The sequence below is a fragment of the Micromys minutus genome, assembly GCF_963924665.1.
Source record: "Micromys minutus genome assembly, chromosome: 1".
Lineage (NCBI taxonomy): Eukaryota > Metazoa > Chordata > Mammalia > Rodentia > Muridae > Micromys > Micromys minutus.
The window spans coordinates 215,139,174-215,164,598 of record NC_137969.1 but is presented as its reverse complement, the minus strand read 5'-3'; the positions used below and the strand labels follow the sequence as shown (position 1 = coordinate 215,164,598).

Below are 25,425 nucleotides of genomic sequence, written 5' to 3'. Positions count from 1 at the left end.
TCTATTCAAGGTCAAAAAGAGAGAGTGTTAAGAAAGTTACGAAACTTCTCTGTTCCCATCTTTCCTAAATGTGTTCAAGGTTTGAGGAGCGTGACGACGAATGGGGAATTGAAGAATTTTCTTAGTCCCCCTCAGGAGGACTGTGAGCTCCTCACGTGTCACTGGAACTGACACCGTTGACCATTGCAGTTGTTTTCTCTGCTGCTTGTCTGTCTTCTGTCTTCCACTGTGCTCTCTCGGCCTCTGGGTCTTTCTGAAGATTCTCTTCTCACAGTCTCCTCCTGCATCTTTGTCTTATTTCTTCAGTGTGATGTGATTTACTTCATCCATAAATTACTCAAGTCATTCTTGCCTCTGATTGAATAGTACTTACTTTTATGCCACAAGTTGACATTTCAATCTAATATAAAGGCAGAGAGGTTATCAGTAATTGAATTTAATTTTCACATATGGAATACAACTAGTCATAGTGAAAATGAGATCTCATATTAATCATAAAAATATAATGTTTTTATGCTGTTTTAACAGTTTATGTGAACAACAGCTTTAAGTGTTGATGAGCTTTGACATAAATTTTTATTATGTTAGAATTCTGTGTCTAGGCTACTTTATTGAGAAGCTGATAGATGCTAAAAAATCTGCAGGGATATTCATTGTAGCACTAAGTATAGTTTGACCATGACCATTATAAATAGTGGTTTTTCTTCTGAGGATTTGTATGAAGGATTTGATGCAAAGCTATAGTACAGTCATCCCTTTGTTAGTAATTGCAGAATTAGTAAGTTATATAAACTATATTCTATAGGTAGAAGATTGCAGCATTGCAGATGTTGTAGAAGACAGTAATGGGATCATCTTCCATGACATACGTGCATACACAGTCACATACATGTACAGATGGGGAGGGGTAAGCATAGGAAAGATTGCTTTCTCTGGGTATTTACATATGAATCATTCAGGTTTTTTTTTAATTTAGTGGCTTGTGGTTATAATTGTAGTATAAAATGAACATGAAGGTTTTGTTTTTGTAATTTTGCCGAATGGAAATTGTATTTGTTTATTCATTTATTATCACTCTATCCTGCCAGCCTGGTCTCAGATCCTGAGTTCAGGTGATCCATGTCTGCCTGCCAGTAATCAGGGCTGCAGGCTGGTGCCATGGCCCCTGCTCCTGTTCATTATTTAAACTGATACATGATCATTTTATATATTTAAGAGGTTAGGGCTGACAGGTGGATACATTGTATATGTGTAGGTCAGGGTGAACCTGTCTGTCACTTGAAACATTTGTTGTTTGTGGAAATAAAACCTATCTAATGTACAGCACATAGTTCCCTGTAGTCACTGTATTAGACACTAGATACCGGGCTTATTTCCCCAATAAACTATCCTTTTTTCTTTCCATTTACTGAGAAAATAAGCCACATATAAAGAAAAAATATTGTAGGAAATAATACTAAAAGAGATGGGAGTAAAGTAATTTTTAAAAAGATTTTTGTGTCTTTATTTTTCTTAAATAGGAAAACAAGTATGTTTATTTTACTGTAAATAAAGATTGTGATGTTTTGTTTTGTTAAAAGCATGGTTGATAGGCAATTTTTTAGCATAGTACCTAATAATAGTTATACAGCTAACAAACTTGAATTTTTCTATTTTCATTTTTAGGCCAGAAATGTACATACAGGAGAATTAGCTGCAGTAAAAATCATCAAATTGGAGCCTGGTATGTATTTATGTATGTGTATATGTGAATGTTGCTCGAGTTTAAACCGTCTACCTGCTATGGGTTTGTATTAAAATACTTTATATGTTTTCATCTTATATAGTTATAAGATATGAATATTCTGTATCTCTCCCCGCCCCTTTTCCCTTCTTACTAAAATAAGTCTTTGTGTTCTTTCAGGTCAATAAAATATTTCCAATGTGATCATATTAAATTATATCTGCATTAAATTGTAATATAGTCACAATTGATGTGACAGTTTCGTTGCTAAAGTGAATTTAATTTGAAATGTACATGTTCAAAAATTTTAAGTTTCATCAACTTCAGTGACAATGTAATTTTTATTGCAATTATAGTGTACATTTTAACTTCATCTTTAGCTGTTAAAAAAAAAAAAAAAGGGTGCAATTAAAGGCTAGAGAGGTGGCTCAGCAGTTAAGAGCACTGACTGCTCTTCCAGAGAACCTGAATTCAATTCCCAGCAACCACGTAGGATCCAACGCCCTCTTCTGATATGTACCATATATGCACACAAAACACTAATAAATAAATATTTTTTAAAAATGCAACTAAAACTCACACACACGGCCCTATTTACACTTTGCAGGACACTAAATAAAACCAAAACTAGTACATTGGAGAAAGACTATAGGCAGGAGACAAGGCTGTTAGGAGTGGCAGGTGTGTGGGAAGGGGGTGTGGGGAGAATGACCAGCCTACATGTATAAAATGTGAAAGAACAAAGTTTACTAATAAATATGAATTTAAAACTAATTAGGGAAGAGTCCATGGCTTTGTAAAGGAAAGATCAGTTAATATTCAAGATAATGATATTCTGTATATAATTTGATCTTACTTGATCAGCACTTCACATTTCAGAAGATTATTTTCAAACACACTGAGATACTTGTTTTGAAAGCAAAGACCACATAAAATCTGGCCAGTTCCTGGAAGTGTCTGATGACAGGAACAGTAGTACTAGACCAGGGAGGTGAGTCTTTGGTGCTTGCTCATTTCCTGGTTTACAAACTGAGGCATATAGGACAGTACGTGGTTATAATCATAATCGAGTCCTAATCTGAGAAGTTCGTATTTCAGATACAGTCTTGGATCATCATTTGTATTATTTCAAGATGATTCTTGGAAAAAAAAAACTTATTTTGGAACAGTTTAAAACCAAGTTTTCCCATATGACACCATACCTTTTCTTGACACAGTAACAAATTGTGGTATTTCAGGGTGACTTTACTATTCCATATGATAAGTAGAGACTGATCTCCAAAATGTCGCCAACTAAATAGATGGGACAGCAAACAAAGTTCCCTGGAGGAGTTGTTTGAGTAAGCATCTCAAGAGGAAGCACAGATATTTATCTTTGCTGCCCACGGGAAGAGCATAGGCCTGTACTGACTGATTTACTTGTACATGGCTTACTTTTGATTATAACTCACCTTAGTAAGTACATTTTAAAAATCTGCAGGTCTCATTTATCATTAAACTACATGTTACAAATAGTGTAGAAAAATGATTCCGGAAAAAAACAAGATCAAAGCTAAGGAGACACCTCACTAGGCAAATTACTTGCCTTGCAAATATAAGGACTAGTGTTTGGCTCCCGGCACCTTCAAATGCTGGGTGGGTGTGGAGGCCTCTCTGCGATTCCAGCACTAGCGAGGCAGAGAACAGATCCCAGAGCAGGCTGGCTAGCTACACTGCCAGACCACTGAACTCTAAGTTCAAATGAGAGGCCCTGCCTCATTGTATGAAGCAACAAGCCATCAGGAAAGATGCCCACTGTCAGTCTCTGGTCTGCATACACGCATAGTCACACACGTATGCACACCGAGAAAAAGAGAACTGTATCATGTTCGATGTTGTTTAGCTTAGTGGTTAAATGTGGGGTAATAAATTAAGACTCTTTGAAAGGTTAGAAGTCTCACTTCCTTGTTTTGTAATAGCCATTGGTTTCCTATGAGAGGTCACTCATAAAGAGTGAGTAATCTTTAACTCTCCTTCACAAAGAAAACAGATTTCAGTAAACACTGATGATGTAACACTAGTGTGTCACCGTTGTTTGCTTGTGTGAATTATGTGTATGTGAGTGTGTGCGTCTGTATCTTTGCCCGTGTGTGTGTGTGTGTGTGTGTGTGTGTGTGTGTGTGTCTCTGAGTGTGTCTGAGTAGGTCAGAGGACAACCTTGGGTCTCTGTTCACTACACATAAACTAAAGCACTCTCCCTGGAGCTTCTGGGGAGCTTCTGTTCCCGCTTTCCATCTTGCTGAGGCACAGGAATTGTGGACACATGTAACCACACTTAGCCTTGTAAGGGTTCTGGGGATCTGAACTCAGATCCTGAGCCTTGTGCAGCAGACACTTTGCCCCGTGAGCTATCCCCTCAATATTTTACCATTTCTTAAGCCTTTTCATCGGTTCTTTGTGAATTTCACATCATGTACCCCATCCTTCCACATTGCCCTCTGCTCTTGCAACCTCCCCACAAAAAGAATACTTTTGTTTCTGTCTGTGCCATACAGCACGCCCTCTTGTCCACACACCTTTCCTTGCAAATCTTCATTGCAGCGAGTCATTGGTCTGGATCGAGGCCTCTGGCTTCTGCTACACTGTCACTGGGTCCTCACCGGGACTCCTCTCAGATCCTTGGCAGCTGACGGGTCTCTGGGTGTCCTCAGGCGTCCCGCCATGCTTCTCAGGTAGCTGACATGTCACCTGACTGCCCTCTGTTGGGCTATTATTAATTATTGTTATTCTGGCTGATTTTTAGATGCTGCCTGCACTTTGGGTTTAGTAACTTCCCATATCTTGTGTCCTCAGTGTGTCCTTATTTTTTCACTCAGCTTCTGATGTTTTTGTTGCCTGCATAGAGACAATCTTCCTTTCTGTTCTCTTTCCCCTTTTATTATGTTTTTTGTTGTTTTGCTTTTGTTGTTGTTTGGCCTTTTGCGACAGGGTTTCTCTGTGTAGTCCAGGCTGTCCTGGACCAGGCTGGTCTTGAACTCTGACATCTGCCTGTCTCAGTCTCCCAAGTGCTGGGATTAATGGTATGCCACCACTGCCTGGCAGATAACTATGTCTTTAAAAATCATCTGGAATCTTACAGCTGTCTCAGGCCTTCTCCCTCAGGACACTTCTGCTCTAAACAGCAGCAAGCTCTAGGCCGGTGTTGTTATCATTGTTTTCAAATTGCCGAAGAGTTTTTTCAACCATAAATATACATGGTTTCTTTATTGGCAGTTTTGAAGTGTATTAGTTATACTGATACAGTCATTTTTGCTCTCTATTCCAAGTTCAGTAACATCCTGGTTTTGAGTAATATACCGTTTTATTATCTATTCAAATTTTCTCTTTTTTAAAAATGTAATAGCATGAAATCTTTTTGTTTCTTTTTTTTCTTCTGGAGACAGGGATCTCAGTATTGACCAAGGTGGCCTCAAACTTTTAGGCTCAGGCAATCCTCCTGTCTCAACTTCTCAAGTTGTTGGGACTCCAGCAGTCTGCCACTTATTATGCCTGACTGTGGAGAGGAAATCCTGAAATCCCGTACGCAGTTTTTTTGTCTCTGGCAGTCTTACAGAACTAATGTCATTTCTGATGGTTTTTTTGTGGACTCACGTTCTAGGTATTGATGGCTTTTACATGGACACGTGTTATAGGTTCTCATGGTTTTTACATAGACACATGTTCTGAGCTTTGGCTCCAGGCTTCCACATTTTAGGTGGTCTTCCAGTATTGCATATTAGTATTAAGGGCTGATGAAGTATTGATTGGCTCTGCCCACTTCACCTTGTCTTTGACGTTGTCTACTGTGTCTTTCATTGTTCAGTTAGCTCATGAGAGTCACAGTCTTGTCATTTCCTAACGGCTGTACATGAGAGAGCCATTCAGAGTGTAGGGATGGAGAGGAGAACAACAGGGCACAGGACTTGAATTTGTATTTTACAGGGGAGGCAGAGCAGAGGAATTAATGTATGATGCCATGATTGCTCACTAATGCTCATATTGGCAAGTGACTTGTTTCCCTTGTAACTTTTGTGCTCTGTGCTCAATACTCCTAGTGCTCCCAGTGCTGTCCTCAGACATCCACTCCTGGTGCCCCCAGTGCTGTCCTCAGATATCTACTTCTGGTGCTCCCAGTGCTGTCCTCAGATATCTACTTCTGGTGCTCCCAGTGCTGTCCTCAGATATCTACTTCTGGTGCTCCCAGTGCTGTCCTCAGATATCTACTTCTGGTGCTCCCAGTGCTGTTCTCAGATATCTACTTCTGGTGCTCCCAATGCTGTCCTCAGATATCTACTTCTGTACTTCTGGTGCTCCCAGTGCTGTCCTCAGATATCCACTTCTGGTGTTCCCAGTGCTCTGTCCTCAGACATCCACTCCTGGTGCTCCTAGTGCTGTCCTCAGATATCCACTCCTGGTGCTCCCAGTGCTGTCCTCAGACATCCACTCCTGGTGCTCCCAGTGCTGTCCTCAGACATCCACTCCTGGTGCTCCTAGTGCTGTCCTCAGACATCCATTTCTGGTGCTCCCACTGCTGTCCTCAGACATCCACTCCTGGTGCTCCCAGTGCTGTCCTCAGACATCCACTCCTGGTGTTCCCAATGGTCTATCCTCCCAGTGTTCTGTTCTCAGACATCTATTTCCTGCTCCCAGTGCTGTCCTTACCCTGACTTTAACTTTGATGCGTGTTTTAGTTAGGGTTTACTCCTGTGAACAGACATCATGAGCAAGTCTTACAAGGACAACATTTAATTGGGGCTGGTCTACAGGTTCAGAGGGTCAGTCCATTATCATCGAGGTGGGAACATGGCAGTATCTGATGTTTTGTTTAGAAGACTCCTTGCCATTCAGAATGTTAATGTTAATAGATGTTATGTCTGCAGTGGTAACTTCACCCACACACATCTGTGTGGGGTTGCAGCTTTGCATGGCATGTGACTGCTTGATGCTTTTCCTGTATGGATATTTGCTTCTCTCCTACAATGTATGATCCACAAGAGCAATTACCTTCGGTCTCCACCGCCGTATTTCAGCACACAGGACAGTGTGAGCACGCTCCTCACGCACACTCATATTCTTCCTACAAAAGCACGTGCGCTTCTGTGGCCCTTGAGTAAGCGTAGTCATCTCAGTGGTTAGTCCGGCGGAGAGGCTGTAGCGCTCTCCTCTGACGGCCGGTCTGGAGGTGTCTCTCTCCCCTTACTGGGAACTTGTAACTTCATCACAGGAGAGATTGGCAGTCTGTTCTTGTCTTTAAAGTCAGGTTCTTCATGGACTGACTACATTTTGATTTTTGAGAACTTGTAAGATACCCCCCTCCCCTGAAATTCTGTTCTTTCTTTTACAACTTTTATCATTTAAGAACTTTGTTGTTTTTAAGAATGCCAGGTGAGAATTCAGGTAAGAGTGTATACTGCTTTCATCGAGCTGAGTTCAGTTCCTAGCAGCCATATTGTACGGCTCACACCCACCTGTTAACTGCAGTTCCAGGGCATCTGTGATCCTCTTCTGATCAACACACTTGCATACGCAGAGAATGGCGGGAGTGGGGGATACTCTTGAAAAATAAATAGTGCCAGCTATTCACAGTACCTCCCCTTACCTGTCTGTACCTTGCCTGCTTTCTCTCCAGGCATATCTGTCTTAGGCATCCTTTCTGTAAGTGTTTTTGTCTACCATGCACCGTGGCTTACTTGCCTCCTTCAGCATTCCTACTTGCTTCTGGCTGATTCCATACCAGGACTGTCCTCCTCGGCACCATCTTGATTTTATTTTATTTACTGCCTGGTTGTCCCTCTATTCACTTTCCCCTTTCATTTCCTTAAAAGGTCAAAGCACTGTTGTCTAAATTTTTTTGTCACAGGGAATGTTCATTTTTTTGAATCCTGTAGTTATTTTTTTCCGTGATAAATTTTGAGCAATGCTGCTGTTTTTCTTTCAGCATGGTCGGGGGAGCCAAAGCAGACAGTGGCTCCCCTACTTCTGTAGCAGACTTGGGAATGTTAACTCAAAACCACAGTAACATGTTCATGGATTTGCCGAGGATTCAGTCCAGATATTCTTAAGAAATTCTCTAGACAGCATTATTTCAAAATCAGATTCTTAACTGTATTTAGCAACTTAACGCACACGCGTTCCACTGAAACACAGGCCCCTCCTTGTATCGACTTAGCAGATGAACTGGTTTAAAATGGCTAGACATGAAACGGTAATTACTTGCCAGTATGACCAGACGGAGCCTCTGTCTGGTAGAGTATTAAAAAAAAAAAGAGGGTTTTGTTTTGTTTTATCATTAAGTAAATGAAATGCCATCTGGAGACTTAATAATAACTTTCCCTTTATAGATAAAAATAGGATTTAGGATAATTTAGAGTCTTAAATTTTGTAACAGCCTTTCTAATTTGCCCTTGGCAGTTTAGTTTTATAATATTTAAGTCAATATTTTACTGAAACAAATTGCTTTTGAGGTTCTTCCTAATACTTACAAAAAGGCTAAAAGTAATAAGCCTTAAAGGTAAAGATAAACACAGAAAGTCATTTATTGGCCACTAGAGTGAAATCAGCTGTCTTCCTTGTCCCTATGTTCTTCTTATCTTTTTAATATACAGAAAAATGATTATTTTCAGGATTGATTTGACTACTTCTGTCTCATAGTAGAATCTGTATTAATCAATAAAGCCACCACCTTACAGATATTGGCACGAGATAGGATTTGGCTCAGGTGTGGTCACCACTGAAATGTTGGTGCCACTGTTGTGAGCTTTAAACAGCAATTTTCTGTTCTTTGGTCAGGCCTCAGAAGTGCTCTGGGAAATTAGGCTGGGGTGTCTTAGTGTTGAATGCTTAGCTTAGCCTGATGCTTGCTTAACCGGTCTGTGGCTGGTAGTGACCAGCAGCCAAAGCAGGAACAAAAAGCCCAGAAAAACTTTCTCTGTGTAGTTAGTTGTGGTTTGCCATTGAGACAAGGTCCCATGAGTCCAGGCTGTCATCAAACTTGCTATGTAGCCCCTCCCCCCGTCTCCCAAGTGAGCAGAGTGAATTACTGCACCTGGCTCTACAGAATCTATTCAGTTTCACCAGGTGGTGCTGGCTGGCCCGAGTTCACTGTGTAGACCACAGTAGCCTTGGACCCAGAGATCCTCCTGCCTCCGCCTCCTAGGTGATGGGATTAAAGGATGCCACCATTCCTGGCAAAGATAGTCTTTAAAATAGGCAGTTTATGGTATCTTAAGTGTTGTGAATCTTGCTTACAAGGATGGATTTTTTTTTTTTTTTTTTTTTTTTTTTTTTTTTTTTTGGTTTTTGGTTTTTGAGACAAGGTTTTTCTGTATAGCCTTGGCTATCCAGGAACTTACTTTGTAGATAAGGCTGGCCTTGAACTCAGATCCTCTTTGCCTCTCCTAGAGTGCTGGGATTCAAGCTGGGTACCATTATACCTGGTTCTAAAGATGGATTTTAAGAAAGTCATTGTCCTGGATAATTAGTATGATGTACTTTTTGTTCATTTGCTTGATTTTTTGTTGTTGTTGGTTTTGCTTTTTAATGCGATTAGGAATATTCATGAAGTAATCCAGTATTTTACAATAAAAGGTTATGTGTATTTCCTTAAAGTGTTCTAAATAAGTAGGAATGTGCTAATATCTTTCAATAGTTTTGTTTTAATTTTGCTACCAGGAAATCCTGTTTCCTGGAAGTGTAAGAAGAGAATGTAAGAGGGGAAAGGTCAGGACGGGTATAGAGATGTGCTGCTCTAGCTACGTGAGACATTCTTGCCCTTGAAACTCTGTGTGTGTGTGTGTGTGTGTGTGTGTGTGTGTGTGTGTGTGTGTGTGTGTGTGTGTGTGTGTACATGGAGGTATGTTCCCTGATTGTTTCCCTTATTCCCATGAGACGGTCTTTCAGTAAACCTAGAGATAGACTGGCAGCGAAGAGGCTCCAGCCATCCTGTCTCTGCCCTGTACCCAGCATTGTGGGTAAAAGCACGCACATGACCACGTCTGCTTTCTGATACGGGTTCTGGGAATGAAGCTTAGGTCCTAGTGCGTGTGCCACAGACACTCTTATTTACTGAGCACTCCCCATGTTGCTTTTGGCCATGATATTTATCACATCATTAGAAATCCTAACTCAGAGATCTAACAGCTTCTTCTGGCCTTCCTGGGTACCTGCACATGCACACACACATGCATATGCACACATACACAGTGCACATGCACACACACATGCATATGCACACATACACAGAACAGATACACAGAGTAAATCTTTCCTAAAGAGTTTATTCATGTTTTTAAAGTTTCTAGCTAGAAGCCTACATGTCAAACCTGTAACCCCAGCACTGTGGAGACAGAAGGTTCTTTAGAGCTTGCTGTACACCAGCCTGACTCCAGGTCCAGTGAAAAAGCCCTGCAAAGAAATAAGGTGAATAATGATAGGACGTTCAGATCCTCCCCTGGCCTCCACCTCTGCAGGGTGCATGTACGCACACGTCCACATGTGCATGTGCTCCACACACAAAAGTTTTATGTTTTTAAGTAGCAGAAAATGAATAAAGGTGAAGTAGAAATTTTTGTGCCCTAAAAACATAGGTAATCCCCTGTATTGTATTTTTAAGGCGCTCTGTTTCTCAGTTTGGATTTGAACACAAATAAAATTATTTTTTTCTTTATAATAAAAATCATGGCCTTCAATGTGAGATTCTAAGTTGATGTTCAATGTCAGATTATAGATTAGTAGCTTTAAAACTTAAGAGATTTTCTAGGCTAAGAAAGCTAAAGTAGAGGATTGCAAGTGTAAAGTGTGCAGGTTACAGGTGTTCAAGCTTGGTGTGTGTCTTAGTTTGCTGAGAAGAGACGCCATAGCCAAGGCAACTCTTAAAAAGCAAACATTTGGTTGGGGCTGGCTCACAGACTCAGAGGTTTAGTCCATTATCATCATGGCAGGAAGCATGGCAGCAAGTTCTACACCTTGACCTGAAGGCAGCCAAGAAAAGAATATGTTCCACAGGTAGCCAGGAGGACCGTCTGGGTCACACATGCCAGACTTGAGTACGTATGCATGAATATGCCCCGCCTCCCCTGTGAAACACTTCCTCTAACAAGGCCACACCTTCTAATAGTGCCTCTTCCCATGGACCAAGCATATTCAAACCACCACAGTGTGGTCAATTTATCCATACCCCATGCTAAAATAGGTTTTAAGGCAGGGAGGGACTGGAGGTGTGGCTCAATAAAAGAGCATTTATCTAGAATCCAAGAGGTCCTTGTTTCAAACCCTAGTACAGTAGTGGAAAGAAAGGAAGGAAGGAAGGAAGGAAGAAAGGGAAAGGAAAGAAAGAAGGAAGGAAGGAAGGAAACTTTTAAGGTATTATAGCAATAAATATTTCTCACTGATTTTGCTCAATAAAAAAGCCATGTTTCTTGAGCGCCACTTTAACCAGAGTGACCGGATCCCCAGCATTGAGCCTCTTTTCACAGTCATATGAAACTTAGCAGATGCAGTACTTATCATTGGATTTAATCGGGTTTCTGAAAGCAGTTAATTATTAAAGTGTGTGTGTGTGTGTGCTTGTGTGTGTGCGCAAGTATGCATTGTACACATGTATACACATACATAAAGAAGCCAGAGGTCAACCTCACAGGATGCTCTTCAGGATCCACTTACCTTACTTTCTGAGATAGGGTCTCTCTGGAACCCGGGGCTCTTTGCTGCTAACTTGGTCAGCCAGCCCCAGGGACAGCCTCAGGAGGTATCTATCTCCTGAATAGTGGGATTACAGGCCTGCACTTCAGACCCCACATTTTACCTAGATACTGGGGATTGAACTCAGAAAGTACTTTACCAAACTGAGCTGTCTCTCAGGTCCTTTACTCCCACTTTCAGGCTGCTAGCTTCCATTGTATGTAGAAACCTTAATGGTGTTTTCCAGTGCTTCCCCTCTTGGCACTGTGAATGATATTTCTACAGCCATGGGCTCGCATGCATGTCTTTGAGACTTCGAATGTACTCTTTGGATGCATAATTAAAGTTGGCTACTTGATAAATAATTGGATCATGTAGTAATTCTATTTTTATTTTTAAATTTTAAGGCGTTACCATACTGTTTTCTGTAGTAGAGCATCATTTTATGATCACAGCAGCAATGTACAGGGTTCTGTCTTCTCTACATCCCTACTGTTACTTAAAACAAAATAAGAGCCCATCCTTGTGGGCTTAGCTGATATTTCTCTGCGATTTCAGTTGTTTCTCTGATTCATGTTGTTGTTGAATCTTCCAATGATTATTATTTGTTGTCTGTTGCCTGTTAGTTGACGAGGTTATTTCATTTGTGATTGTTGAGTTTTAGGACACGCACACACATACACACAATTTATTATTAACCCTTTACTGTATATATCATTTTCACATACATTTTTTCATTCCACAGGCTGCTTAGTCTGTTGACAGGGCCCTTTGTGGAACATGAATTTTTAGGTTTGATGTATTCTTGTCTTCTTTCACTTTGGTTCTCTGTGCTATGTTATCATACTTAGCAAATTCCAAAATCCATTGTCCCAAGTCTGTTACTAGGATTTCATCTAGGAGTTTAAGTTATGATCATTTAGGTCTTTGATTCATGTTTGCTTGCTTGGGTCTGTTTTAAGTTTCACTCTTTACATGTGTGCATGTAGCTTTCCCAGCAGGAAGTAAATTATCTTTTGCTGTTGCAGTAAATATTAAGAAGGTGGTAACCTTTTATCCCACACAGACCCTGGCTTCCTTTGACCCAGGCACAGTCTCTCCATGGGAGTCGCTCCAGTGTGGAGCTAATCACCCAGTCTCATTCTCTACCACTCAGTCTTCCAGGCAGTTAGTTACCAAGCCTTGCCCACACACATCTCATTCCGCAGGCCCCGTGCCAGATCTGCACGCCCCAGCTGCCTCTCAGCCATTGCTCTCACATACTGTCCTCCACAGCCCAGTAAAAACATGACTCAACAATCGATAACTTATTAAACAGATTTATATGTTAAATTCTCAATCCACAATTCATTCACACAATAAGCTTATAACCAGTTGACAAAGATATAAGCCTCCCACCTAGATAAGATAAATTGACCTATAAAAATCCATCCCTAGAAAATATACATATCTACCCATGGCTACTCAGAGCCACACAAACGGATATGGTTCTCCTCATCTTCCATGTTGAATATTCTGCTTTCTCCTTCTCTCTCACCTTACAAGAACTTTTTCTCTGCCTCACTCTCTACTGTCCAATCATATATCGCCTTGACATCAACCTACCATTGGCCACATACATGAGGGCTATTTCTGGGCTCTGTTCCTTTTGTCTGTGTGTCTGTCTTATGATAGTAGTGAACTGTTTGGGTTATTGTAGTGTTCAGGGCACTATGAAATTGGAAACGCTGAGTCTTCCAGTTTTATTCTTTTTAAAGATTGCTTTGGTTGTTGAGGGGTCCTTGAAATCGCAAGAGTTTTGTTTTTGTGTTATTTTGCTGCTTCTGAAAGAATTATGTTGGGATTTTTATGGGGATTATGTTCAGTAAGCTGTGCACATTTTCAGCTCCTAGGTTCATTTTATTCCCAGGGTTTTTGTTTTGTTTGGTTTTGTTTTATTGGTACTATTGTAAATAAAATTGTTTCCTGGTGGACCCTTGCTCCTGTATAAAAACACTAGCTTACTGTGCTGCGGGTGTGCTGGCTCCACTAATTCTGAATGATCTTTGGTAAACTCTTGAAGGTTATGTCATTTGTGAACATATTGTTACCTTGTTCTTTTCCAATTTGGGAGGTTTAAAAGTGATTTTTAATGATGTGAACAGTACTTATTTTTATCATTGGCTGAAAATTGTCTGTTAAGCTATGGAATATGGGTCCCAGTCACAGATATGGTAGGAAGAATCACATAATTACATACTTATAGAAATGGGAGCAAACATTAAGATGCTAATGATCAATGTGTATCTATTTAGTTGATAAGTTGATAAGTAATTTTTATTTCATTCTTACTGTTTCTCTTTATTGACAAAACATTTACATTAATGTCGATACAATAATATAGACTAAAGCATGAAAAGTTTTTATTAGTAAAAAGTGATAGTCCCGTTATTGGTTCCTTTAGAGGATGGACACAGTTTAGTAGCTTTATGTGTAATTCAGAAGCATCATGATAATAATTTTAACCTGTGTTATATATACAAAGTAGATATATACACAATAGACCTTAAAAGCATAAATTAGTTGATATTTGATGAAATAATAAGTGGAAAGACTTGCTTTCAATAATAACTATCTAATGGAAATATTAAATATGTTAAGTTTTAAAGTGACTCAGCCCAGTTGTAGCTTTTTAGTCATTTAGTTAGTCACATTATATCTGCTCCCAGTATCTGTAATACAGTATGAAGGGCTTTCATCTCTCTTGGATCCCTTCTTGGCTGACATGAACACTCTTCTTGGGATTTCAGGCTAAATTCTCTAATCCCAAGACTGAAAGACCAGGTTTCAGTCAAGTGATCTCATGACTCCCAGCTTTCTCTGTTCCGAGAGTCAGGGAGAACACACCGGAGGTTATCCAGGGACCACACACCAGAGGTTATCCAGGGAAAACACACCGGAGGTTATCCAGGGAGAACACACCAGAGGTTATCCGGGGAGCACCAGGATGAACTGAGAAGAAGCAGTCATAGTAATTCACAGCGTTTGATTCTAGATCCCATTTTTACTGGGACTGGTAATAACTAAAAACAGACTCATTTTTCATGGTTCAACTTTTCAAGAGACCAAAGCGGTCTTGTGCTAGGCTGTATAGATGAGTTCTGCCTGGCCTATGGTCCACCCAGGTCCCTTCAGCAGCCAGATGACTTGGCACAGACAGTAGCTCGTGCTGAAGAGTTGAGCACCATCTTAGAAGGGCTGGGGTGATGAGCAGATGGCTAATGGAGTCCTTTAAAGTGTGTTTATCATAAATGAAAGCGTCAGGGTGAGAAGCTGGCTTTAGGAGTGATTGGAACCATAGTGCACATTAAAGTCAAAGCACTTGCAAGATACTCAGGTGGGAATGAGAAGGCTGCTAAAACTGGAGATAAGGATTTCTGTGGCTCTTGGCTAATTAGTTTTATCCTTAGTATGGCCTGTATATGATGAAACCCACTTTGAGAACACAACTTTAAAGTCACTTGTACCAGAGTAGAAGTAGCCTGCATACTTCAAAACCCAACATAAAAGCCCAGTAATGAGCATGGTGAGATAGACATTGGGTAAGGCTAAACTAGAATAAGACTGATCAACTAGGTGAGAGGCCTAGACAGAAACCATTGAACTAGAGCCAGGAGATGGTGGAGCTCACTTGCAGCCAGCCTGATGACCTGAGCTCAGTCCCTGGAGCCTACGTGGAGAGAACGGACCCCACAAAGCTGTTTTCTCATCTCCATGTGTGTACGTGTGTGCTCACAAGCTCATGCGCGCGCGCACATCCGAGAACGCACACACACACACCCTCAAATGTAATTTTTTGAAAATGCAAACATTGAAGTAAAATAAGCCAGACCTAGAAAACAATAAACATCACATGTTGTTATTACATGAAATCTAGATCTAACTGTGCGTTCATGCAAATAGAACAAGTCCAACTAGGAGTTATGATTGTAAGTAGATGTATATTGAGTACTGAACCTAATTTTATTAAACAAATGCTGCTGTACATAAAGGGACATTGAGGTACACTTAGAGTAGTAGTGGGTGAAATTGGGGCTGGGAAGATGGCTCAGAGGGTAAATTATTATCCAAGAGCAGGTACCTGAATTTGAACCCCTAGCATCCGCATGAAAAGCTGCTGGTAGTTGTGGTGGTGTGCTGTAACCTAGTACTGGGAGACAGACATGAGTAACTCTGGGACTCAGGAGCTGGTCTTGCTTAGTCAGCAAGCTCCAGGTTCATGGAGAGATTGTACTCAGAACTAAAGTGAAGGTGATGGAAGAAGACACCCAACACTGACTCTGAACTGACTCTACGGGCATGCACACACATTCTCACTACCCTCCCTCTCCCTGGTCCAGTAAAAGAAGTGGGTGACTTTGCTACCCCACGTCCATTAATGTAGCTCACTCATAGAGAGATAGGCTATAGCTCAGCGGTGGAAGTACTATCCTAACATGCATGAGGTTATATTTTGTATATTCTGTAAATAGTTTTAAAAATCATAACAGTTAAACTTTACCAGAGATCAAATAGGCACACCAGATAACTGTAATATTCATTTCAACAGCTGCAAAATACAGTCTGCCAGTCTTTGGCTACTTTATGAGTTCTTCTTTTTCCCCTTCTCCACCCTTCTTTCTCCCGTTCAAGCCCCTAACACTAGATAGAAGAGAAAAAAGGATGAAGGTGAAAGGGGCAGACGACCTCCTGCTGATTAGGGGTGTCAGGATCCTTGGGGCAAGTTTGATCTTCACTGTCACAATATCTAATTTCTTCTCATTTCTTTGCTAACAACTACCTAACAAACCAAAACCAACCAACAACTACCACCACCACTACTCTCAGGGCTCTAGCTTTATATGCCCTCTGTAGAGTTCCCAGGATTCCAAGTGTCACACAATCACAAACTATCCACTGGTAGCAAAATCATGCTCCTGCTAAACACGAGGCAAATCATAGTCAGCTGCCAGGGACAGTCTGAAGCAGCCCCGTATTCCACACCTGGTATGAAAATGAAAGCATATTCCCATAATATTTCTGTGTTTTTTAGAGAAACCGAAATTCTCACTTCAGGTCTTCTCATATTTCTTTATATTTGGAGTAGCATGGTGACCAACTTACTTTGTTTTTCAGGTGATGATTTTTCTTTGATTCAACAAGAGATATTTATGGTTAAAGAATGTAAACATTGCAACATCGTAGCCTACTTTGGGAGCTACCTCAGGTAACATAAGAGCATCATCATTTAACCTGTTTTTATATTCTCTCTCCTACCATTCTCCCTCTTGTGTAAATGCCACCATATGTGTGCAGTTTGAAAACATTGTCTGAAATTCTAAATCTGGTAGGTTTTCTTGCCATCTTCCTTCCCTGCTCTGTAAACATTAGCACCTCTGCTGATACGAGTTGTGAGTGATGGGAACGGAAAACAGGTCATATTCTGTCCTTCTTCAAACTGAAAGAAATCTGAACTGATGTGCTCCTGTGTGTGCAGAGGAAGGATTGATTGTTCTGCCGATTTCCTGTTGCTCTCTGCAGAGCTCCACACCCCAGTGTGCTATGAGAGTGAGACCCATGGGCCTATAGAGTACACCTTTCAGTAGTCAGGGTTACACACTCATTTAATTCTCTTTCTCATATTAGTAGGGAAAAACTGTGGATTTGCATGGAGTACTGCGGTGGCGGATCACTTCAAGATATCTATCACGGTACTGTTAATACGGTTTTCCATCTTAAAGCCCTCTTTGACCTTCTGTGCTTGTGCTTTGGCATTTCTGCCTTGCAAGGGAAATGAGTTGTGTAGAGTTTAGTCTTCAGCATTATTCTTTCTGTCCCCAGAGACAGGTTTAAAAACTAGGAATTCTTATTATTGCTCTTAGTTATTCAGCTAATTTTGTTTGAGCCTGAACTAAAAGATTCATAAATAACTGTACAATGTAAGTTTTACTCTCCGCCTGGACATAGTGTATGTTCTTGTTACCCCAAATGCTTGAGGCACAGTTAGAAACATCCAGAGTTTAAGGTCAGTCAGGACTGAACACTGACATTCTGCCTAAAACGTACATAAATACTACTTAGATGTAGTTTCTGAGAAAGCAGAAAGGCAAGTGCCGAGGGAGCTACCTAAGCTTTGTTATAGGGCAGTTGTAAAAAGGCATCAGTTCGTTACTCTAACAATTCTTACTAAATTATGAGTTTGAAGAGAAAGAATATTTAATATTCTTGTAACCAGTTGAACTTGGCTTTTCTCCATAACCTGCTTTAGAAATAGTTTTTCAGGGCCTCCACAGTTTAAATTTTGTGTGATTGGCAGTTTCTTGAATTGCTAAAATTTGCTTAAAATGAATAAATGAATAAAGATAAATCTTGATGGAATATTTTTTATTTAATTAGACTTATTGCAGATACGTATCCTTCATTCAGAATTATGCAAAGTACTTGAAAACATTTCTATGCTAAACTCTTTACATTGAAAGTCATCAGCATGTGTTAACGTGGCAAACACGAAAGTGCTAGTGCAGCGCCGTGGCCTGTGAAGATCTCTGCTTTTAGACTCTGGGGGACCAGTGGGGTGGGAACCTAACCGTACTTAACAGAATATGACTGCTGGCCTGAGTATTTCTCTCACAAAGATCAGTGTCACGCTGATCTTCCCCCAGTGCTCTGTGCCTCTGTAAGTAGTTCTCCAACAGGGTCAGCGTGCTCCTGGCCTTGTCCCTGAGACTGTGAGACTGAGCTTACAGTCCTGGCTCTCTGCAGACCTGCCCGTGCAACTTCCACCAAGTGTTACACTTGGACACACTACATTTTCACTGTCCAGAGCTGTCAGGGAATCAACCTCTAATTTTCAGGACTGACTTTAAAATTACCAGTGTTTGTTTCATTTCGTAGTTACGCAAATGCTGTCTGCTCTGAGTCGGAAGGCGTCCAGTGATGCATGCAGAAGTTATATGCTTGCTTTATCATTTTATAGCTAGACTGTTTTTAATGTTAGCCTCCAATAACAATATGCTTTTTGTTGTTGTTGTTTCTTTCTAGTTACTGGACCATTATCTGAATTGCAAATAGCCTACGTCTGCAGAGAGACCTTACAGGTACCACACTAGCTTAAGGGCAGTTTGATAGTTAGTAACTATAAAGTGGGGTTTGTCCAAAAGCTGAGGAATGAGACAGTACTCTCCCAGATCGACTCCATGCTTTAGTTGTGTAAAGCTAGCGCTTGCCTCGTGAGTGACTGGTGAGGATTTCTTCAGGCAGACACCCTGCGTGCAGGGATGCTGAGGTGCAGATGGTCAGGTATTGCCACCAAAGCTGCGGAAAGCCATGTCTCAGCATTGCTTAAGTGTGAGCGAGGCTGCAGACTTGTCAGTTGTAAGGTGTCTAACCTTCCCCCTCACACTTCATGGGTGTTAACAGAACGTTCCTACAGAATTGGGAGGACATTTGTCAGATCTTGTTCTGCATGGCATTAATACAGGTCATGGTAGCCGAGCGCCCTTTTGCAAGCTCCATCAGCATATGAGAGCACGCTTGTGTTTCTTTACTTCAGAGCCTGGGAGAACTTTAATATACTAAGTGTATCTTCACTAGAAACTCGGCATCTCTATGCTGTTTTTCCGGTTCTCTTAAAGATTGCTCATGGTAAAAATTAGTGTTAATAATATTGTTCATCTGCTCCAAGGCTTGGGGAAGGGTCAAAGCTGATATTTATTGAGTATTACTTCTCTCACGTGCTTCCTAGACTGTGTAGTTTGTTTAGAAGTGAGGTTGATGTTCTATACGTCTATGTAGTTGTTATTTTAAAATGAACCAAGATTGATCAGATCCGAGAAATATTCCAGTTAGTTTATACAGTCATTTCCTTGTGCTCTAAGACATGATGTTCCCAGTCTATTGTGAGACAAATGCAGGCTAATTCTCTTCTGTACATGTGATTATCCTTCATGTCCATGAGGGTTTCTTTCCAGGACCTTCAAGAATACGTATCCGTAGCTATTCATCTTTTATATAAAATGGCGAATATTTACACATAACCTACCCACATGTTCCTTTGATCATTGAGATCACTAGTAGATTACTTACAATAAATAGTTCGTGTACCATAAATGTTGATTAAGTCATTGCGTTACTGCTGTTCAGGGATAACAAAGATGTCTGTATGTGTATTGGTGGTAGATATTTTTCCTCAAATATTTTTAATCTTTTTTTGTTTTAAATCCATGTAAACAAGAGGGAGAAATGACTAGAAATGTAATTTTTCACAGTACGAGCCAAATAGAAATATATTGTGTTTAATAAAATACAAACCTAATCATGGGCTCATAGCATAGAATTATTGACAAATTAGTTTTCTTTATATTTTAGTTTCTGAAGTTCATTGTTTCTTTAAGTAACAGGATGATAAACCAAAACAATAGATCAGCAATTTGGATTTATAGTCAGGCCCAGTAACTATGACTTCAGCATGTTTTATGATTCTAGTTCCCTGTATACAAGGCTTTTTAAACAGTGACCTCCCAAATCTGTTCCAATTTTAATGTCCCGTCAAGCGAATAGACTTCTGCCTTTATTCAAAATGGAGCAACAGAGGATAGCAATCTCCATGTCTCCCTAAGCTGTATGAGAAACTCAGCAAAATATGTAAAACTGGTTTTCAAGAAGCCAGACAGAAGGCCACCGCAGACAAAAAGTCTAGTCTTTCTTTTGCAGTAACTCAGGTAGATAGTTGATACTGTCTTTCTAATGCATGTTTTGTTTTTTTTTTTTAACTCAGGGCCTTGCTTATTTGCATACTAAAGGCAAAATGCATAGAGATATCAAAGTAAGTTCACCTAATATATTTAAATTGCAGAATTTTGAAAGAATTTGTATGTTGCTAGTTAATAGTATTTGTGCTTTCCTTTTAGGGTGCAAATATCTTATTAACAGACCATGGTGATGTAAAACTAGGTATGTTATTTTGGGTTCTTAAGTTTTTTAACCAAGAAAATTAAATGATGTTTAAGTTTGAATAGGTTTTTATTCAATATATAATCATAATAATTATTACCTGTGATACCTATTTTATTCCTAAAGGAGTAAATCTACTGAACTTGAGAAAATCTTATAGGTGAAGAAAGTCATATTCATAAAGCTTTCAGTCCTGTTACTTACGGTAGAAAGATACAAACCCATGGAATACTTTTCAGCAAATTATTAATATTTATAAAAATTATCAGTGGATCTAGTATATTAAATGACAACAATGAACCAAATAATGTGTTATTTTTTTACTGTCTAAGTTAGGGTTTCATTGCTGTGAAGAGACACCGTGACCAAGGCAACTCTTTTAAAGAGCAGCATTTAATCAGAGCTGGCTTACAGCTTCAGAGGTTCTGTCCATTATCATCAAGGCAGGAACATGACAGTGTCCAGGCAAACGAGGGCATGGAGGAGCCAAAAGTTCTACATCTTGATCCAAAGGCAGACAGGAGAAGACTGGCTCCCACGAGGCTAGGAAGGGGGTCTCAAAGTTCACCCCCACAGTGACACACTTCCTCCAACAAGGCCACACCTACTAATAGTACCAATTCCTGGACCAAACATATTCAAACTTCCACAATTACCGTGTTTAACAACAAATATGAAATTTTATGTATATAGGAAAATATTCTTAAAAGTAGCAACAAAGTAATAACCTTGCACTGTTTTAGAATTAAAGGAATGTGGGTATATGTTTTCTGCATGTTTTAATTTTGCCATTTTTCCCCAAATTAACTTCATTGTGCTTTTAATTAAAATAATTTAATTAGCCTAATGCAATATACTTTTCACTCTAGTAAAATTTTAAGAAATTTTCTTTTAATGAAAATTTTCTTAATACTAAATTTATGCACAGTTCTTGGCATTAATACCTAATATATTAATGATGCTGTGCCAAGGGTAAAGCTTAAAAATGCTAGTTGTGTCAAAAAGAACTCAACCAATTTTCTGCTCTTTTCCCTCGCCAGCTGACTTTGGTGTGGCTGCAAAAATCACAGCTACCATTGCAAAGAGGAAGTCCTTCATCGGCACCCCTTACTGGTGAGGCCTGGTACCACTGTCCTCTTGCCCTTTCTTCGTGCTTTGCACCGAACCCTGATCCTTTCGTTAACTTTTTATTGATTCTCTGAGTTTCACATCATGCATCCCAGTACTGCTCATGTTCCTGTCTTCTCATATCTGCCTTAGCCCATGCAGCCTCTCTCCCCAAAATAAAAAACCCACAAACAAAGCACAGAAAACATCTTATCATGAAAGCTGGAGTGTATCAGTGTGTCCCACAGTGTACCCCTCTGTCCTCACATCTTCACTTGCAAATCTGAACCTTAATTCTTGGCCATTCAAATGACCATCAAAGGCTAAGAGACTTGTGTGCTACTTGATATTGTCCTGGGTTTCATTTGCTAGGGAACTTTGATTCTTCATCGCATCCAGCATCATGAAGGGTGTATGTAGAATATGGAGTCTTCTAAAGAAAGACTTCCAGTACCTCTTCTAATCTTCGCTTTTAATCAAGGACTGTACTCCCGGTTGTGCAAGCCTATGCATCCCACACTAATGTCCTGCAGCTCCACATGGATAGTGTAGCCTACTAGTGACTACCACAGAGATTTCTCCAAAAACACTGCCATCCTCATTGAGGGTAACCTGGGCTATGAGACCCTGACTCAAAAAAACAAGCAACAAAACTGCTTAATATTTAAAATAGAGTAATGAACACTATAATGGACAACATTCAAAGTTTGTGTTAAATGTTGGGTTTGTTTGTATGTGGGGTTTGGATAATTTGTTATTTTGAAAATAATTTAAAGTAATTCTATACCTCATAAGTAATGCCAAAATAAATAGGAGACTAGAAAGATGGCTCAGTGATTAATAGCACTGGCTGCTCTTCCAGAGACAGAGTTAAATATAAAAGTAAAAAAAAAGGGGGGGGGCTGGACATGGTGCCACACTCTTGGGATGCAGAGGCAAGCTCTGTGGGTGTGAGGCCAGCCTGGACTACAGAATGAGTCTTAGGCTAGTCAGCATTACATAGTGAGACCCTGTCTCTAAATAAAATAAAGCTAACAACAAATGAGTTGGGCTGGAGATATAACTCGGTTGAGTACTTCACCAGCATTCATGGTCCCTATCACCACATAAACTTTGGGTGGAGGCACACACATTTTCTTCTGCACTTAGATGTGTAGGAGAATTTTAAATTTATCCTCAGCTCAAAGAAAGTTAGACCAGCCTGGGGGTAGATGAGACTCAGAAACAAAAAAGAAGGCAGAGGACAGCAAAGAAGGGAAGAGGAGGGAGGCGTCATACTTTAAAGGAAAAGATTGTTCCCACGGTGACAGGGTAAAGCTTCATGTCTGCCAGCTGGAGCAAAATTAACAGGCAAGTGAAAGGAAGGACGGCTTGGTCTGACCAAACTATTCAAATCTTGAATATGCCACTAAAAAGAAAGCCTCAAGCAGCAATTATAGTAACACATGTAAGCAATCATAAAATGTGGGAAATGCGCCCCCCCCCCACCCGTGAGCATGCGCACAGATAAATACATCACTTTCTTTTCAGTCACATTGGAAGACTTGGAATCACTGAGTAACTCCCACTTCTCGATCTCTCTTTCATCCTCTCGTTGGTAGAGAGCCTTGTCAGCACGGCTTTCAAGAGCCCCTGTCTGCCTCTGTCCTTTAGTCTCAGCGTTTTTACTGGTGGTAGTTTATCAGAGGCTTGTGCATTTATATGCAAAGTGCTTTCCAGTGATGCTTTAGTGTTGAGCCTCAATACTGAGAAAATGGTGGCTGGAGTCCGCTAAGGGAATTGAACATGTCCGTTCCGAGGAGGAACACAGTGGCGTTAAATAGGATGCCGGCTAAGATGGATTGTTAGCAGTCAGGCTCAGAGGCACATGATTTTTTAAAAATCAGAAGTTAAAATTAGCACATGCCATAGTACAGTCTTAGGAAAGATTATCTGTCTCTGAGTACAAAGCACAGTTGAAAATGTGTGAGACAGTAGCTGTATTTGATTGAGGGCACAGCTTGTTTTCTTCTATATTTTTCCTATATTCATAGTTTTCTTCAGTTAACACATACCACTTAATCACAGAAGAATCCCTAAGAGGTGTCATTTAAGTAAAAATTCAATGGATGTATAGACAGATCTGATTACCTATAGGATCTCAATACTTTCTGTGACTGTCCTCTTGTAAACACATCTGCAACTCCTCTGCCCGAGTGCTCTGCCTCCCAGGAAAACCTTTCCTGTGCTCACCCTAAGTTCTGCTGCTGCTCAGAGGTACACACACAACCACCTTGGAGCTAAGCTCAGGGCCCTCCAGAGCTGGGAAGCACGTCAGTCAGGTGCCACCCCGGTTAGCTACACAGTAACTCCAGTGGGTAGAGGGATGAGTGTATCTGCAGGTGCTGCCCCCCACCTCCACCCCAGTCCCTTCCACGTATCAAACGGGCTTAATAGAAACCGTTTTCCTCTCTTTTGTCCAATGCCCATGACTTTCATACAGCACTGCATAGCTATATGCATTTTCATGTTAGTGTTTTTTAATATTCGTATTTTGAAGGGTTGGGAGTGTAGTCCCATGTAGTACTTGGCTAACATGCTTAGGTCCCTGGGTTCACTCCCCAGCACAGCAAGAAAGAAAGAAGTTTAGTATATTATGTCTTCACCTTAGAACACATGTACTATATTCATTTACGTTGAGATACGTTATACATTTCAACAAATGTATATGATAGTTTTGTGCGTGTAAAAGCAATATTAACTTGGGGTATGTAATATGACTATATAGTCCCTGACAGTGTTACCTACAGCTTATATGATCACTGTGTGTTTTGGGGATTTTTTGGTTTTGTTTTGTTTTGTATAGGAGTGGAAGGGTAGGGGTGGTGGTTACTGAGACACAGTCTTCTTTGTAGCTCTGGTTGCCCTGGAACTCAAGAGAACCCCTGCTTCAGCCTCGGGGCGGTAGTTACAGGTGTTTGCTGCCACACCCTGTTCTCTGGGCTCCCTCGGCTCCTCTGCCCGCCTCACCTCCTCTCCCTGTGCTTCACGTTGCTGTGAGGTTTCCATTAAGCTGCCTCCATAAGTACGTCTTTCAGTGGGCCCTCATCATTTTCACAAGAAATTCTGAATTCACTTGTATAAAAGTCGGTTGGTCCTGTGTAGACCCTTCCTTGGCAGTCTGTTTTCTCTCTACTTCCCAGACCCTCCGAGCCCTCGGGTGTGAAGATTTTTTTTTTTTAATTTCAGACTAGATTTATACTTTTGTAAAATAAAATGGACTACTAAAACTTGGTGATGTGTGTAGCCAAGAAAGAGTTGTTCTGTTTGTGTACTTGTCCCTAACAATGGCAGGCAGTGTATGGCTCCTTCCCAGGGTCACAGGTGAGTCCCGCTGTCCCCCTCTGCTCTCCACAGCTCCCTGCATTTGCTCCGGTTTTCTCTGGTATGTTCTGGCTCCTTACCTTCAGCTTCCTGCTGACTCTTGCTTGAGGTCTGTGTGTGTGTGTGTGTGTGTGTGTGTGTGTGTGTGTGTGTGTGTGTGTGTGTGTAAGTGCACCACATGTATGCCCAGAGGTCAGAAGCCGTGGAGCAGGAGTGTTGGTGAGCCCCTATGTAAGCAGTGCTCCTAACCACTAAGCCATCTCTCTAGCCACCAAAAATGAATTGGGGGTGTGGGGCAGGGTGGTAAGGTTTCTTTCCTTCCTTCATCTATAAGCATAGAGTAGCGTATTTTCTGTCTTTTAGAAAAGTAAAGAATGCTGTCTCGCTACCTCCCTCTAGGATGGCTCCCGAAGTTGCCGCGGTGGAGAAGAATGGTGGCTACAACCAGCTCTGTGACATCTGGGCAGTTGGGATAACTGCCATCGAGCTTGGAGAGCTGCAGCCGCCCATGTTTGACCTTCATCCCATGAGGTGTTCTCATTACTTACAACGCTCTGGACGATGAG

General features: G+C 40.7%; 1 protein-coding gene across 1 annotated transcript in view; it reads left to right on the top strand.

Moving 5' to 3' along the window:
- The window catches only part of MAP4K5 (mitogen-activated protein kinase kinase kinase kinase 5), an 86,026-nt gene that overhangs the window by 16,586 nt on the left and 44,015 nt on the right, over nucleotides 1-25,425 (top strand). The window contains exons 2-9 of the mRNA XM_080942275.1: nucleotides 1,666-1,723; nucleotides 16,574-16,664; nucleotides 17,084-17,148; nucleotides 18,479-18,534; nucleotides 20,214-20,261; nucleotides 20,347-20,389; nucleotides 21,430-21,502; nucleotides 25,259-25,390. Of these exons, the coding sequence (XP_080798401.1) occupies nucleotides 1,666-1,723; nucleotides 16,574-16,664; nucleotides 17,084-17,148; nucleotides 18,479-18,534; nucleotides 20,214-20,261; nucleotides 20,347-20,389; nucleotides 21,430-21,502; nucleotides 25,259-25,390 (566 nt within the window). The remainder of the gene's footprint in view (nucleotides 1-1,665; nucleotides 1,724-16,573; nucleotides 16,665-17,083; nucleotides 17,149-18,478; nucleotides 18,535-20,213; nucleotides 20,262-20,346; nucleotides 20,390-21,429; nucleotides 21,503-25,258; nucleotides 25,391-25,425) is intronic.